This window comes from Simochromis diagramma, unplaced genomic scaffold, assembly GCF_900408965.1.
Source record: "Simochromis diagramma unplaced genomic scaffold, fSimDia1.1 OVJJ01000466.1, whole genome shotgun sequence".
Lineage (NCBI taxonomy): Eukaryota > Metazoa > Chordata > Actinopteri > Cichliformes > Cichlidae > Simochromis > Simochromis diagramma.
In genome coordinates, this window is record NW_024387287.1 from 1814308 (window position 1) to 1829509 (window position 15202).

The window sequence follows — 15202 nt, forward strand, 5'->3', positions numbered from 1 at the left end:
AAACGGCTACCGGACAGCCATCATAATTCATCATACAATGAAAACAGGACAAATCAACAATTTGGCAACAATTGATACTGACTAATTAATATTACAATCTGTAACATAATGTATTGTTTGGAGTTTAGTCTGTTACTGTTGCTATTTTTACCATTTCTTCTTGGAGCAACTGTAACGCACATAATTTCCTTAGGGATTAATAAAGTATTCTCATTCTGATTGTTTCAGGATGACCTGCCATGATCAAATGACACATCTGCTTACCTGTATCTTTTGCTCATTTCTCCTCCTCCTCTTTTCTCTTTTTTCTAAACTGAGGACCTGATGGCGTTGAACTTTTCTTGTCCATCTTGGTTTTAATTTTGCACTCCAGTATAAACACCCATCCCCCAATCTGAGAATCATAACTTAATAGACCTACACCTTATTTCACAGATTCGCTTTGTCTAGGGTTTATGTCTGGGATTTTGCACAACCCAGGATTCAAATCATGAATACATAATGGGCTTGGATTTACAACATTATGAATGAAATGTGCTCTATTTGCAGCAGGCGCACCTCGCAAACGGAGGGCGCCCTTACTCCCAGCAAATGGGCGATAGAAAACCGATTGGTGCGTACGACATTCCCAAAATGTGCTGGCATGATGTCGGGGCAGCATGAGTATGAACAATTTTTATTTAATTTTTTTGCCGATGCCCGTGATGCCGCCCCCCACCACGATGCCGCCCAGAGCAACTGCCCGTGTCGCCCGTATCAAAAACCGCTACTGTCCAGCTTAATAAGTCACTACTGGTCCAACTTGAGATGTGATAAGAGAAACATAAGTCCAACATTTTTTAGCAGAATTACGTACCAACTCAATATTAATTTTAGTGACTTCCAATTGATGCAACCAGGTGCCATTATTTCTGACGTGACTTATGATCTTACCAAATCTACCCTTACTCTTAGCCAGCAGTTTCCAATTCTGTGTGCCTGCCCCTGGAATACAATCAACTATCGTTGCTAGAGTCTGTAGGTTCCTGTTTTTAAGAACAGTCCCTAATAACCATTTTTTTCCTTGGATGGTGGTGTATTGGTGTAACTGTTCAGACTACTTCCCTCAGGAAGGAGGTTCTGCAGCATCCGGTCCCGTACCAGTAGACTGAGAGACAGCTTCTTCCACCAGGCCATCAGACTGCTGAACACGTCATAGACACCTCAGCTACACTACTGGAACTTTAACATTATGCACTCCATACTGTACAGTAATGCCACTGTTTTGCACATGTCTCAACTCTGTATATTTTTATATATTTTATTTATTGTTTACTCTATTTAATTTGTAAAATATGTGTACACACACACACACACACAGACACGTAGAAAAATATTTAGTATACACATCCAGAAATGCATATACTATTATATATTGTACATATATTTATTAGTTTCAGATGTAGCCATTCTTGTATTTTGCTTGTTTACATTATTGTATTTTGCACAACTCTGTTGCTTGTGAAGCTCGCACACAAGAATTTCACTCACATGTGCTGTACCAATGTACCTGCACATGTGATGTGACAATAAAAGTGATTTGATTTGATTTTGATTTGATTTGATTATTGGGGGGGGGGGGGGGGGGGGGTTGTCTGTTTAGGTCAACACCTCCTAACAGTCAGTCACCCAGATGAGCTGATGTCCCAGCGGCTTGGCAGAACCTGCTGGGGCCATCTAACCAGAGCTAAGCTACTTTGGCCCACACCAAGGGGTGTGGTCCTGGGTTTTTTTGAACCAGTGTCTGGTATTTTGTATTATGTGTTTTGGCATTGTTGAGACTTATTGATTCTTTAGGAATTATGTGATTCTAATATTCAGTTTTGATAGCATATGAGTTTGGTGACTTGTGATTCTAGTTCTTAGTCCTTTCCCTTATTTCACTCTGTTTTAGTCTCACCTCTGTGTGTTCTCCCCAGCGTCCCCTCTGTAGTCATGTCTGGTTACGAATGTCAAGTTTCTGTCTCGTCTCCATCTCGCTCCCGCTCTCTTTGTCCCTTGCTCTCGCTCAAGTGTGTGTGTCTTAAGGCCGGGTTTTGTTTCTGTGTTTCCTGTCTTATTTTGATAGTCCTTGTCTCATGCAAGGTTATTATCGTTAACGAAAACTAACGAAATAACAAAAACTAGAAGTGAAAAAACATTTTCGTTAACGGAAATAAAAATAAAAACAAAAAAAGGAAAACTAACTAAAATTGTAATGAGTGTTCACAAAACTAACTAAAATTAACTGAATTTATAGCAAAAATGTGTTTAGTTTTCATTGATTTGTGTGTGTCATACAATAGTCAACGGTGAAAATGAAGTTTAGTTTCCAGATTTTTTTTCTTGCTGTGTCTCATTATGCCAGCAGGTGGCAAGTACGTTAGTCGAGTCGTCTGTGTTGCTGCTCCGTCCATGCGCAGAATCATGTCAGGAAAAGTCGGGAGAAAGCGCCAGAGTCCAATTTGGGATTACTTTGAATATGACTGTGTTTTGGATAAAGCAAGTGTCTTGTAGTGGAAAGAGACAAATTATGAGAGACGTTTCTAAAGGGAAAAAAATCCCACAAACCTTAAAGTGCACTTGAAAAGCTCACACAAGAAGGCTAACCTAGCTTACCTTGAGAAGGTAAGGGAGCACACTCAACCCTGATCCCCAGAAAACAGAAGCTAACCCCAGGCAAGGCAGCGTGATGCATCCCGAGACAACAGGACTGGGATATCTACATAACTGTGTGAGTCAATTGCCTTCAAAAAGTTTATCAATTCACTTGAACCAAAATTACGAACACCCGGTGCTGCAAGAGTTAATAGTCTCATTGGGGCCAAGATATACATTTTATAGTTGCCTGGTATCAATGGTTGTTCATCTGCCTTTATTTATTTATTTATTTAAAGAACCCATAGGTGGGAATGTGAGTTGTCTGTCTCTGCGTGTTAGCCCTGCGACAGACCGGCGACCTGTCCAGGGTGCAGGGTATGGTAGCTGGAATAGCAACATACCCAAGGATAAGCAGAAGAGAATGACTGATAGGATGAAACTGGGATTTTGTTACACTTAATTATTGCAAACGCAACTAAAACTATAACTGAAACTAATCAAAACTAAACTGAAACTAAGGATTTTCAAAAATAAAAACTAAACTAAACTTGGTAAAAACTAATTAAAACTGATATAAAATTGAAAATCTGAAGTCAAAATTAAATAAAAATAAAAACTAATGAAAATTGCAAAACTATTAAAACCCTGGTCTCATGCGCATTGTTTTCTGTTTCATTTCCACTGTCTCATTATGTCTTTGTTCTCATGTGTCTCCTCTTCTCCTAATCACTTTTCCATATATATACATAGTCTCAGTCTCGCCTTGTCTTTTGCCGAAATGTCAGTTCTTCCCCTTGCTCATGTTTTATGTGCTAGTGGTTTCCCAGTTTAGTTTTCTGTTAGTGAAAGTTGCCTTTTGTTTTGTATTTTTGTATGCTAAATGGCTTGCTTTTGTTAAGATTAGTCTAGTCTCCAAGTGTCTGCATTTGGGTCCTCTCTACAAAACGTCATCTGCGCCATCAGTTGTCAGTTCTCTAAGCCCTGTCTCCAAAGCTACAAACAAGGTATGCTAAAAGAAGCTCAGGAGTAACTAAAGATTTGATACACTGAACAGGAGAACCACAAGCTGTACTGCTAGTGACACAATAACTGAATAGTAAGACTATAATTTGCTGATTGTTCAAGAAAGTTGTGCTCTGATAAAGCACATGAAGGTTACAGTAGGAAAGTCACAGTTAATTTTGAAATTAATTGAGCTACACAGATTAAGCTACACAAATCAACACTGCGCATGGTAACAGGAACAGAAAGCGATACAATACCACAGTGAGAGCAAACACCAAGTACCTATGATAACCCATTTACTCCACTGATAGTAATATGGTGTACATATTAGTACAAAAAAAAGTCTTGAGTACAAAGTCTCCGCAACTCTGACAGTCTCCGTGTGGTCAACAACAGACACACATTATGCCCTTATCATGGTCTAAACCAGACCTTCCCAAAGTGTGGGGCCCGCAGAGCCATTGCAGGGGGGGGGCGCGGTGTGAAAAGGAAAAAACAAAACAAAAAAAAACAATGCTTGGACATTGCTAGCACAGGGCACCTCCACAAACGCAAAGCAGGAGATGAAGCATGGCTGAATATGTTTCCAAACCAACTTCATTCTAAGCCAAAAACTAGAAAATATGGTGAAGCATATCTTCCCTTTGGCTTCACCTGCACAAGTGCCAAGGTAGGTCTCCCCTGAAGAATTGGTTTTCCCTTCATTGGGAGCAGCGCTGAGCTCTTCAAATCATGGACAAACAGTATCCCACATTCTTGATTTTTAGTTCACAAACACTTGTTGTAATGACGAACTACTCCTGACATTTTGGAGATGTTAGCTCTTTATACAGTAAAGTTACAGCGGGATACAAATAATATCAGGCTAATCCTGCCACGATTTGTTCCCCCTGTTCAAATCACGGACAACCCATTTTGCAGAGGGATTGAAAAATGTATTGATAGCAATATTGAATATTATTACACGGGGGAAAAACAACTACACGAAAAATAATCACACCGTGACACCTCTGCCTTTGTAAATGGAGGGACAGTAACTGCGTGTGTATATGTAAGTGTGTAAAACCTGCAGATAGTCAGATTAACAGTATTTTGTCTCTATCTGCTATTCTGCAATTCATCTCATGCAAACAATAACGTGGCGTGACATGAAAAATGGCACATACCTTTGACGGTGCGTGAAAAACTCTGTATTCCTCACCACACTTAAATGCAGAAAAGGAGTTTTAAAAAATCTCAGTTTTCACTGATTCCAAACGCCGTTTCCGTGTGGACGAAACAGCTGCGTTTTCAAAAATACCCATGTAGGTGCGGACGTAGCGTAAAATAGTTAGTAGTTTATTTTCTTACTACCTGTAATTTATTGCAGATTACTTGTATTTCCTTAATTGTTTACTAAATGTTTGAGGTGTGAAATAAACCGCAATGGAGCAAAATATGGGTGTGTGTGGTTGGAGGATGTGTTCGTGTGTGTTCGCGCGCGCGAGGGGGGGGGGGCGAACATTTTTCTTGTAAAACAAAGGGGGGCCCAGCAAAAAAGTTTGGGAACCACTGGTATAAACCAATCAGAGATAGTCGGGGGGGGACCTCTCTGATTGGCCGTGGTCCAGATATTCCTATAGTCCTATGCGTGTGTACGTTTGAAAGTGCAGAGAGAGGTGAGTAGCTTGAATAAAGCGATATTGATTAATTAAATCCTGAATCGACATTTAAATATAAATGTATTTTGCCAGAAATGCCAGAATCTCAGGTTACAGCTCACAAAACTATTTCAACAACCACCAAACAGCTAAAACGGTAAATGAGAGCAGGTAAACGGATTCTGCACAAAGACGTAAACACAGACCCGACGCAACAGAATCAGTGAGCTGTCGGCTTTCTCACCCAGCCATTGGGGCTGAAAGCCGACAGCTCACAGATTCTGATGCGTCGGGTCCGCACTTTGTGTTTACTTCTTTTTTGTGCTAGATTCCGATGCTGCAGGTTTTGTGTCTCTCCAACCAAAATTCACTGAACCAGCAGCAAAAGAAGAACATCGTCATGAATTCCCTCTTACTTTTGCTGTTTTGCTTCCACCAAGATAAAAATCATGCAGAGAGGGAGAGCTCTACATGAAGTAGAGCTCTCCCTCTCTCTCTCTCTCTCTCTCTCAGTGTACTTCAAGAGCAGTTTCCTCAAATCTCTGTTTTCTGCATTATTCGTTCGCTTATTACGCACAAGTCATGTACAGTGCTGTCTATATATTTTTGTTGTTGTGGTTTTTTTTCCCCAAAAATGACCTCAACAAGAAGGCCTCATTTCTGCTGTTTAATAGCGCAGAAATGTAAACTTTTTAAAATTATGCCAAATTGTGAAATGCTTGGCTGTGTCTTTAATCAAACCTCTGTGACTTTGCTCTGCTTCACTTCAGCATGGAGCTTCATGGTTTTCTTCCATTTTTTTTCTACTGCAGAATGTTTTTAAGGCTGCTATAAAAAGCCAGGCCAGGAAAATCTCCCTCATGTTTTTCTGTATTTTATCCTCAGTTACTTTGACACAAAGGCATCTGCTGAGATGATCACACCTCTGATGAAGTCTCACAGTGTCAGTACTGATAAATGATCAGAATTATAATATTTCTGACTGTCTGAGTCAAAATTGAAGCGAAATTAATCGAAATGGGAGTTTGTTATTCGGAATCAAATGGATTATAGAAATCAGTGATGATACCCAGCCCTAGTGAGAAGCCTAGGCCTGACAGAAGTGGATGTAGCTGTGGGTAATGAGAAAAGATGTCCCCTATCCCCACTATCTTTCAGCAGCAGGCAGCAGCAAACAGGTTGTCAGAGGAGGCCAAGATGAAGGTTATGTTTAACATTGTCTACAATATTACCAAAGAATGCCAACGCATTTTAAGCACAAGCACTTTTTCAGTAACTTATCTTTATTGTAGAAATGTGCTTCAAATAAAGAACTTTGTGTTGACAAGATTGTTAGTTAATCATTTACAAATCAAATTGCCTGTATGGACAGCGATTAAAAAAAAATGTGAACATGTAAAACAGTGGGGTTAAGCGATGTGGTTGAACTGAAAATTTGGGCGCACCTAACTTTTGTGCTGGTGCACCTAAGAAAAAAAGTAAGGCGCACCATTGCAACCGTGGCAAAAAGTTAGTCTAGTCCCTGAAGTTCATCTCAGTTTTGCCAGAAAACATGATCCCCAAGACTTTGACACTTTGGCAACAGTAGGAAGGAAAATTTCACTGTCCTATTGAATACTGAGCAAAATGAGCCAACCCTGATAAAAGAGGGCAGTGTAACTGAACTAGAAACTCCAGGTAGCCACCCAACCAAGAGCATGACTCCCCCAGCTCACTAACACAGTTCCATCAGAGGAGATACTTGCAGATGTGAGCACTGCTCTGTGCACGATCTCTACTACTGTATGATTAAAACTGATCAACTCATATATGCTATTGTTAGAGCACAGTAACAGGCACACACCCTGTGAGTATAAAATGCTAAAAGGACTCCATAATCACTTTTGAGACATAATCAGATATATGTTAAATGATGTTAAAAACAAAGACTTTGCTGATTATTACAAAAAGTGATCACACAAGATAGGACCCATATAGTGTCTCATTTAGGTTTGTCGTCAGCTTCAAATCTCATAGAGGGCATAGTACATAAACTGCACTGATCCCATTGGCTGCTTCTCTCTGTCAATCACATGACTGTTCGTGAGAGGGGCAGATGCAGCAGGCATTCCTGTTTGATTTAAACCAATGGACTGAGGTTATATGCAAGTGAAAAAGTAGGTCATGAGCTGTTTTAATGCTCAGTGTTTTTCTGTCACTTCTCCCAGAGGCGAAAGAGCACTGTGCTGCTGAATATTGATTGACTTAGATAACTCTCTCTAAAATGTCAGCAAAGAGCACTGTGGCCAAGCTAGCTTATTACAAGAAAAAAAGAAAAAGGGAAGCCCCTGAACAAATGACGACAAATTGAGTTGAATAAATTCAAATAGAATATGCATTGCCATTTGTTGGAATTTAGAAACAAAAAGCATTTCAAATAAAAATAATTGGAAGGGGGTCCCTCCTCTTTCTCCTCCACTACCCACTCTTCAGGCCAGCACACCTATGATTAACTCACCTAGTGATAATCCTGTGATCAGACTGGCTACTACTTAAAGCAGGATGGGGGAACTCCAGGCCTCAAGGGCTGGTGTCCTGCAGGTTTTAGATGTGTCCTTGATCCAACACAGCTGATTTAAATGGCTAAATGACCTCCTCAACATGTCTTGAAGTTCTCCAGAGGCCTGGTAATGAATTAATCATTTGATTCAGGGGTGTTGACCCAAGGTGAAAGCTAAAACGTGCAGCAGAGCGGCCCTTGAGGCCTGGAGTTCCCCACCCATGACTTAAGGAGAAGGAAGACCTTCACTTGATGCTGGATTGTTATGCAGGAAACAATGTCGTTGGCCTGCCTGACTCCTCGTGGTGTTTGTTTATGCTTCTGCCTCACCTGTTTGTTTTCATGTGTGCAGGATTCCTGGATCTCTTTCTGATGTAACTTACTGAGAGAGATAGAGAGACTATTTTATAGTGGAGAGATACTTTGTAGAATTTCCTTGAGCCTTGAGAACAACTGACTGCTATTCCATCACTTACATTTAGCATTGAACTTTCACTGTAAATGAATGCATGAACTTTACATTTTGAGTCTACCAGATCTCTTTAACTATAATAATAGACTGTATAGACCTAAGGTGAAAGTGAGTTTATAAAGACAACACAAAGATTCATATGCAGAGGTTATGAATTAAGAGTTAATATTTACTGAGTGTCAGTTTAGGAAGCCAGCATATGATTGAGGGCTGCACATGAAAGATTGCACACATCAAAGGAAATCATTCCCAAACCAATCACACTCTCTCCTGGGTTGTGTTAATTTTATAACCTTGATGAGGTGACTGATACATTTTAACATCTAATGTAGCTATTAGGGCTGTCAACGTTAACGTGCATTAATCCGTCGATTAATGTGATGAAAACTTTTAATGTAATTAACCCATCTAGGGCGCAGAATGACTCAAAATGCCGGAAATGTCACTGTCAACGCATTTCGGCCAATTTGTACAAAGTTTGTCCATTCTGCGCTCTAGATGGGTTAATTGCGTTAAAGGTTTTCATTGCATTAATCGTGATGACGCATTAACGCGCGTTCAGCCTGTGAAGTAGTCTGACTCGAACGTCAAGGAAGGTGGTAGGAAGCAGACTCAGCAGACATTTAGGCTTCCGAGAGATGAGATATTTATTTACAGTGAACTTCATATGTGAAACTTAAAACTCCCCCCCCAATGTAACTTAATTAACGAATTCAAAAGTACATGAATTCAGTAACAAAGCTCACCCTCATCTTAATCAAGCAGAGACTGACTATATATAGGGCTATAAATTTCCCTTGAATGAGTCCAGCCAGTACCACTAACTTGCGCTGAGGAATCTAAAACTCTACACAGATGACTGAAAATTACAAAAAGCTCCTCACACTTCTGATTAGCACATATAACAACTAAACGGCTCTATATACGAAAAAAAAAAAAAAGATTCAACAAATCCCTTTATATCTTGAAACATACAAAAGGAAGCATTCCTATGGTAGAAGAAACCCCTCATCTTGGTTTACCCTGCTGATGTCACATCTGACATTATCAGTACTTTAAAATCAGGAAATGTCAGGCAGGCCTTTCCCCACACCTGACCTACATGAAAAATGAAAACAAAGAACCAAGTAAGTATGCACAAATGACTTAATCTGCAACATAACAAAATATAAAGCAACATGTAACTAAATATTTGCTTTAATTTGCTGAATGTTTGTTTTGCTGGCAACAGAACCCTGAGTTTGTTTGTAAATTAGTAACAAATTCAGGTGTGAAAATTAGTACACACCTGTGAAGTACCTGTGTACTCACTCATTGCCAACGAGTCACATGACAGCAGGACAACTACACACAGGAAAGTTGGGAGCTGAACATAGTGTGCCTTTATGAGAAAAGGGGTGTTTGCACAGACATGTCTGCTATATTGATGAGTGGAACAACACACTTACCTTAAGAGGAGACAAACTAAAGCACGACAAACTAAAGCACTGATTCTATTATGGATCCGATACTGCTGCCAGAATTATTGATACTATTGATATTTAGATAAATCCACAGATCCCTATGAAAAATATTGACAAATCACTGATTTGCATGTGAAACATCTGTCAGTATTTTTTACACACATATTCGTGCATACAAACTGTAAAGCAGCCATGAACTAAAGCAACATAATGAAGAGTAGGCTAAAGTTCCTCGACAATGTGAGAGACTGATGAAGACATAGAGCAGGGGTGTCGAACTCCAGACCTCAAGGTGGTCTGCGGTGCCGTGCGGACGCACCTGCACGGCATCCACAATCACGCCCGCCGTGTTAAAACACGGGGACTCAGGGGTTGGTGTGGGGTTGTGGTGGTGTGATGCAAATGTTAAATAAAGATGGCTCAAAACATGGATCTGTGGTCCCATCGTGCCTTAATTCCACCACAAGGCCCAACAATAATACCATGGAAACAGAGAAAACCCCAACAATTATATAACCTCCTATGTAAGTCATCACGTACAAACTAATTTCTTAACACCAACAAACCGGAGAATCTTTTTCATGAATGCTTGTCATTACAGTGAGTTTCTCATCTTGACCTGACTTCAATCTCCCAAGAATACCATGACCTGGATTGCAGAGTACCTACACAGACATAGTTAAGATTAAAGGAATACTTGGCTCAACAGAGCTCCAACTCTTTGTCAGATTGGCTGCTGAGGTGAAAAGCAATCTGTGTTATCCTTGAGCAGTGACAAATAGCAAGATGTCCTAGTTTTATGGATGGCTTTTTTTAAGAGTCACAGACTATTTTTTCAGACCAAATGAAGATCTTCTAAAGAAGTGCAAGGCCATTTCCTCTCCACTCCTGTTATCTGCTTTAAGGTACGTGTTTTTGCGTTATGCCAGGGGGTCAAACATTTTTTATTTTTTGCTTTCATTTTTAAAGAAAGTATCCAGTATTCAGGGTTGTACAGAATGTGACACTGTTAACAAGACACCGAATAAGTAAAGTTTAGGTAGCTGCTCTTTGTGTTTTGTTTTGTATTTTGTATTGTCTGTGCCGGTTCCCAGTCATCCTGGCCATGGTAGTCTTAAGAGCTTGAAAAAAAGAAGGGGACTGGATTTCTTTAGACCTTTCATTCAATAGGCTTCTTCAGTTTTAATAACAAAAGGTGGAGCATCTCAAGGGTTACTAAACTAACACAACCTAAAGCGGAGCAACCTGCCCTGCCCAGTGCAAAAGTTCCTCCATCCAACCTCAACATTCAGGTAAGGTGTTCACATCCTGAGTGAAAACCACAGCATCAACCTACTAGCAGCTGACAAGGGAAGGTGTACTGTTGTTCTTAACTCAGCTGGTTATCACAACAAAATTGCCACAGTCCTCAGTGACAGTAATACTTAAAGTCTTAAAGAAAGCCTATCTGCAAACACTTGAAAGGGCAAAAGCCACTGACCACCCTAAAAACTAACTTTACTTTGGGGAGCCTATACCCTGCACATATTAACTTCTGAAGAGCCACAAAGAAGGAGTCCCTGGAAGACCTATTGTTAGCAGTATAAACTCAGCCACTTACAACATTTCCAAACACCTCATCACCATCTTCGCTCATCTGGATGAGAACACACCCCCATCACATCAAACACACTTCATTAACAAGCTCAACCAACTGTGCTGAATGAGGACGATGGCAGCTCCAACACTGACATTATCCCCAAAAAGTTTATACACTTTTGTACTGTGAAATGCTTTAAAACCTGACTGAAATATTAAATGTTTATGTTTGAGAGTTAGACATTGTCTCTAATTTTAATATTACGCTTAGCATTATCCTTTTTGATAAAGCTCATAGTTAGAGCTGGATCAGATGACTCTGAACCATTCCTTAGTAATAGTGTTATAGGATCAGGCAGCTGGAAGTCCCATGATGTTCTTCGCATGGGTAATAAAATTATCACAATAATTATAATTATTATATTATTTAAATCCTTCCGTATTATTTAGGTTTGCTCACTTACAAAGAAATTAACTTTTTCATACTAGTTTAATTTTAATGGAGAGAGATAGAATATCAACCAAAAATGTAGAAAACACATTACACAGATGTTATAAGTGGATTTGCACGTTACTGTGTTACTGTTATTTGATCAACAAGCAAAATATGACTTTATAATGTCTCGATTCAGTTTCATCTCATCACAACACAACACTCTCTCAAGGCTTCATTGAATCCTCTAAACACTCACTGGCAAACTTGCTGGGTGCTGGGCAGCTCTCGGGTACCTAACTCGGCTTATGCTGAGTTGACCAGCCTCTGTCAGAGTGGTCTGCCCACCATTGCTTCTGGTTCTCTTGCTCTTTGGCCATGAGGGCCCCATGTGGGTTGTCCCTTCTTCTCCTGTTGGGATGTGCACGCAGTTGTCATCGAGATGTGTGGCCTCGGGTCTTCAGTACTATGGGGCTGGACCCTGGTCACCTGGGTCTCTGTCTGCCTCTATATTCTGGGAGGTGTGGATGCAGCTTCTCACCCTCATTACCAAGTATATTTGTTGACAGACACACACATTCAGAACACAACAAGATTGTTTGTTTGTGCATCTATGTTTTTTTTTCTTTTATTTCCTTTCAGGCGCTGTTTGTTTTCTGTATGTGTTTTTTCTTACAGGTGCAGCAGTTGGAGACATACTGAGTTTTTCAACTTGTGCTCTGTCCTTTTATTGTCAGTGTTTCACAGAGATTTCCTTCCCACTGTCGCTCAAAGGGAGTCATAATTGTTGGGTTTTCTCTCTGTATTATTGTAGGGTCTTTATCGTACAATATACGATATTGATATTGATGCGACTGTTGCTGTGGTTTGGGACTACCTCAGTAAATTTGAATTGAATGTAATCTGGGTGCCACATAGGCACAGTGTCAATCCCATGGGAGCATGAGTTCTGGCTGAGTTGTAGGGGACTAAATACGTTTTTTGTTTTTTTAATGTATAGTTTATATTCTGTCTCTCTGCAAGAAAATGAAAATACCATAACAATTACAGACTGTTCATTTTATTGGCAAGTGAGCAAACTTATAAAGTCCCCCTGCAGTGGACTAGGCCAACCCTGTCTTATCTCAGGCTAGACTATTTTCTCTTATAAAAGTGGTTTCTCTCCTACATTGACTTTAACTGTTTTTCCTCTTTAAAATAAAATTTTGATGAGAAATACTGGGTATTTATGATACCCAGTATTTGATCTTGTCAACCTTTAGATGAATAAAATATTTCTTATCCTTACTGTACTTACAAATAGGGAGACAAGAAATTGAAGTTGTGGGACTGGAAAGTATTTGCCTGACCAAACATATTGTACTTAATGATTGCAGCAAAAGGAATGTCAGTTAAATTAAAGATAAATAATAAGAACAGTAATGATAACAACAACAAGGATAGAGAAAATGAGACCGTGTATATGGCCTTTGATGCCAGATAAGAATAAAGGCCACAGAAGCTGATTAAATTCTGTCTCGACTACCAACATATTTGCAGCTTTAATCTTTCTCGGTATAGTGAAAGCTGTAGAGCTCCATCCAAACAACACCTCGGAGATTTCCTCTAGACTGCTCCCTTAAATGAGGTTAAAATACGCATAGTCGGCTTTTTTTTTTCTTTTTCTTTTTTGTAAATTAATGATGGCGCTTTGTAGTCCCTTCGCTCACAGCTCGGCTCCGTTCAAGCGTTTAGATTCAGTTAAGAGTCGAATTCCAGCTTACCTTCGACAGCCCACACCGACGGCAGCATCCATAGAAAGTACAAGATATCCATAATCACAGATATTCCAGACTTATGCTTGTTAAAAGCCAGTGTATTCATCGCGCAGCCGTACAGCTGTGGTCGGTTTCCTGTGAAATCATTTAGAGATGGAGAGAAGCATCCTTATCATCATCAGTGGCACCAAGATAAAGGCTGAAGCGCTGCTGTTCAGGCCAGGTTGGGCGAAACCAAAAAAGAGGGGGCAGAAAAGCAGCGGAAAAACACAGAACATCGACTGCGCCTGACTGGACACAAGGGTTTTTGTTTCTTTTTTAAAACAAGGCCACCAGGGTTAATTGTGAATAGGCAATAATATGCATTTCCGTTGGAGGAAAGTGCTTTTACTCAAATTTATTATTACACTTGCCTGTTTTAATTTTTAACCTAAATTATTAGATGTTATATTTGCCAGTGAAGACGCTTTGAAAGACCTTTCTTTACCATTCAGTGTCAGCACAGTCTTTGTACCTAAGCAAATTTTTTTATTACGTCACTTAACACTAACCTACACATAACTCAAGGAATGAAGCCAGTGTTTTTAGCAAAGTAGCAATTACCAACCCCATCCCAAAAAGTAGCAACACTGCACTCCTGCGCTAATTTGCAGATCTGATATTTTATTCACTACAGAACACCAAAAAAGTTTTAAACTGAGGAAATGAATATAGCATCCAATCTGATTTTCAGCCTTGTTTCATTGTAGATATTTAGAATTCTTTTTTAATGATATTGTGTATTGCAGATTGATTGATTGATTGATAATATTTTTATTCATCCCGAGATGATGAGAAACTCAAAGTCTTTGTACAATTGTACACTGAGGAATGTTATTCAGAAATGATTTCACAGCAACTTTAACCAGCAAATAAAATTGGCGATCATGTTATTGTAGGTTATTGTTGTGGGCCCACTTATTAATTGTCGTTGTCAGACCTAGCTCTACTCCAGTACTGTTTTTTTCTTTCTAGTTTGCAGTTTGTCATTTCTCTTCAACCTTCTTTTCTTTCCTTTCTTGGCCCTAACCCCCAAGATGGCTGTTTCTCCCTGAGCCTGTGTCTACCTGGAGGTTTCTTAATGTTAAAATGAGTTCCTCCTTTCTAGGACTGTTAAGTCATTGTTAGCTTGTTGCATCCTAAAATAACTGTCACCAGTTCACAACTGTGATGTGAACTGGTGATATAAAACCTGAACTGAAATGAATTGGATTCAAAGACAAGAGGCTGTTGTACCAACATTTTAACCCTCTCAAGGCAGGCGTTGCAGATGTGCAACAGTTAAAAGCTAACAACCTGATTACCCCACATACATATTTTATGAGTTTTTTTTACTCGGAAGTACCACTGCAGGTATTCTTTTGTGCATAAGCAACAAAAACTTAATTTGAGCCTGAGAGGGTTAATGCTTTTGATGCTAATGCTTTATTAGATTTATAAATCCATTAAATGTTATGGATGCAATCTTTGGCCTTTCTACATAGCACTGGAAACATAATGTTTAAACATTTAGTTTTTTCACCCTACATGTGATATATTTCAGACATGTTATTTGGACTGGATGAGTATAAATAAAACAAATTAAAGTAAAAAACACAACTAACCTGTGATATGAGGACATGTTTTATTTGGTCCTTTTGTCATTGAGAACTCAATA

General features: G+C 39.5%; 1 protein-coding gene across 7 annotated transcripts in view; it reads right to left on the minus strand.

The window, feature by feature from the left end:
* The window catches only part of LOC120716260 (ephrin type-B receptor 2-like), a 65173-nt gene extending 51311 nt beyond the window's left edge, over positions 1-13862 (minus strand). For 2 of the 7 annotated variants that reach the window (XM_040003718.1, XM_040003719.1), the window contains exon 1: positions 13513-13850. In XM_040003718.1, coding sequence (XP_039859652.1) covers positions 13513-13612 — 100 coding nt within the window. In that variant the 5' untranslated portion in view covers positions 13613-13850. Of the gene's footprint in view, positions 1-13512 lie in introns of all 7 variants that reach the window. The other 5 variants (XM_040003715.1, XM_040003716.1, XM_040003717.1 and 2 more) reach the window with 5 other exon arrangements.
* Between the last annotated feature and the right edge of the window lie 1340 nt (positions 13863-15202).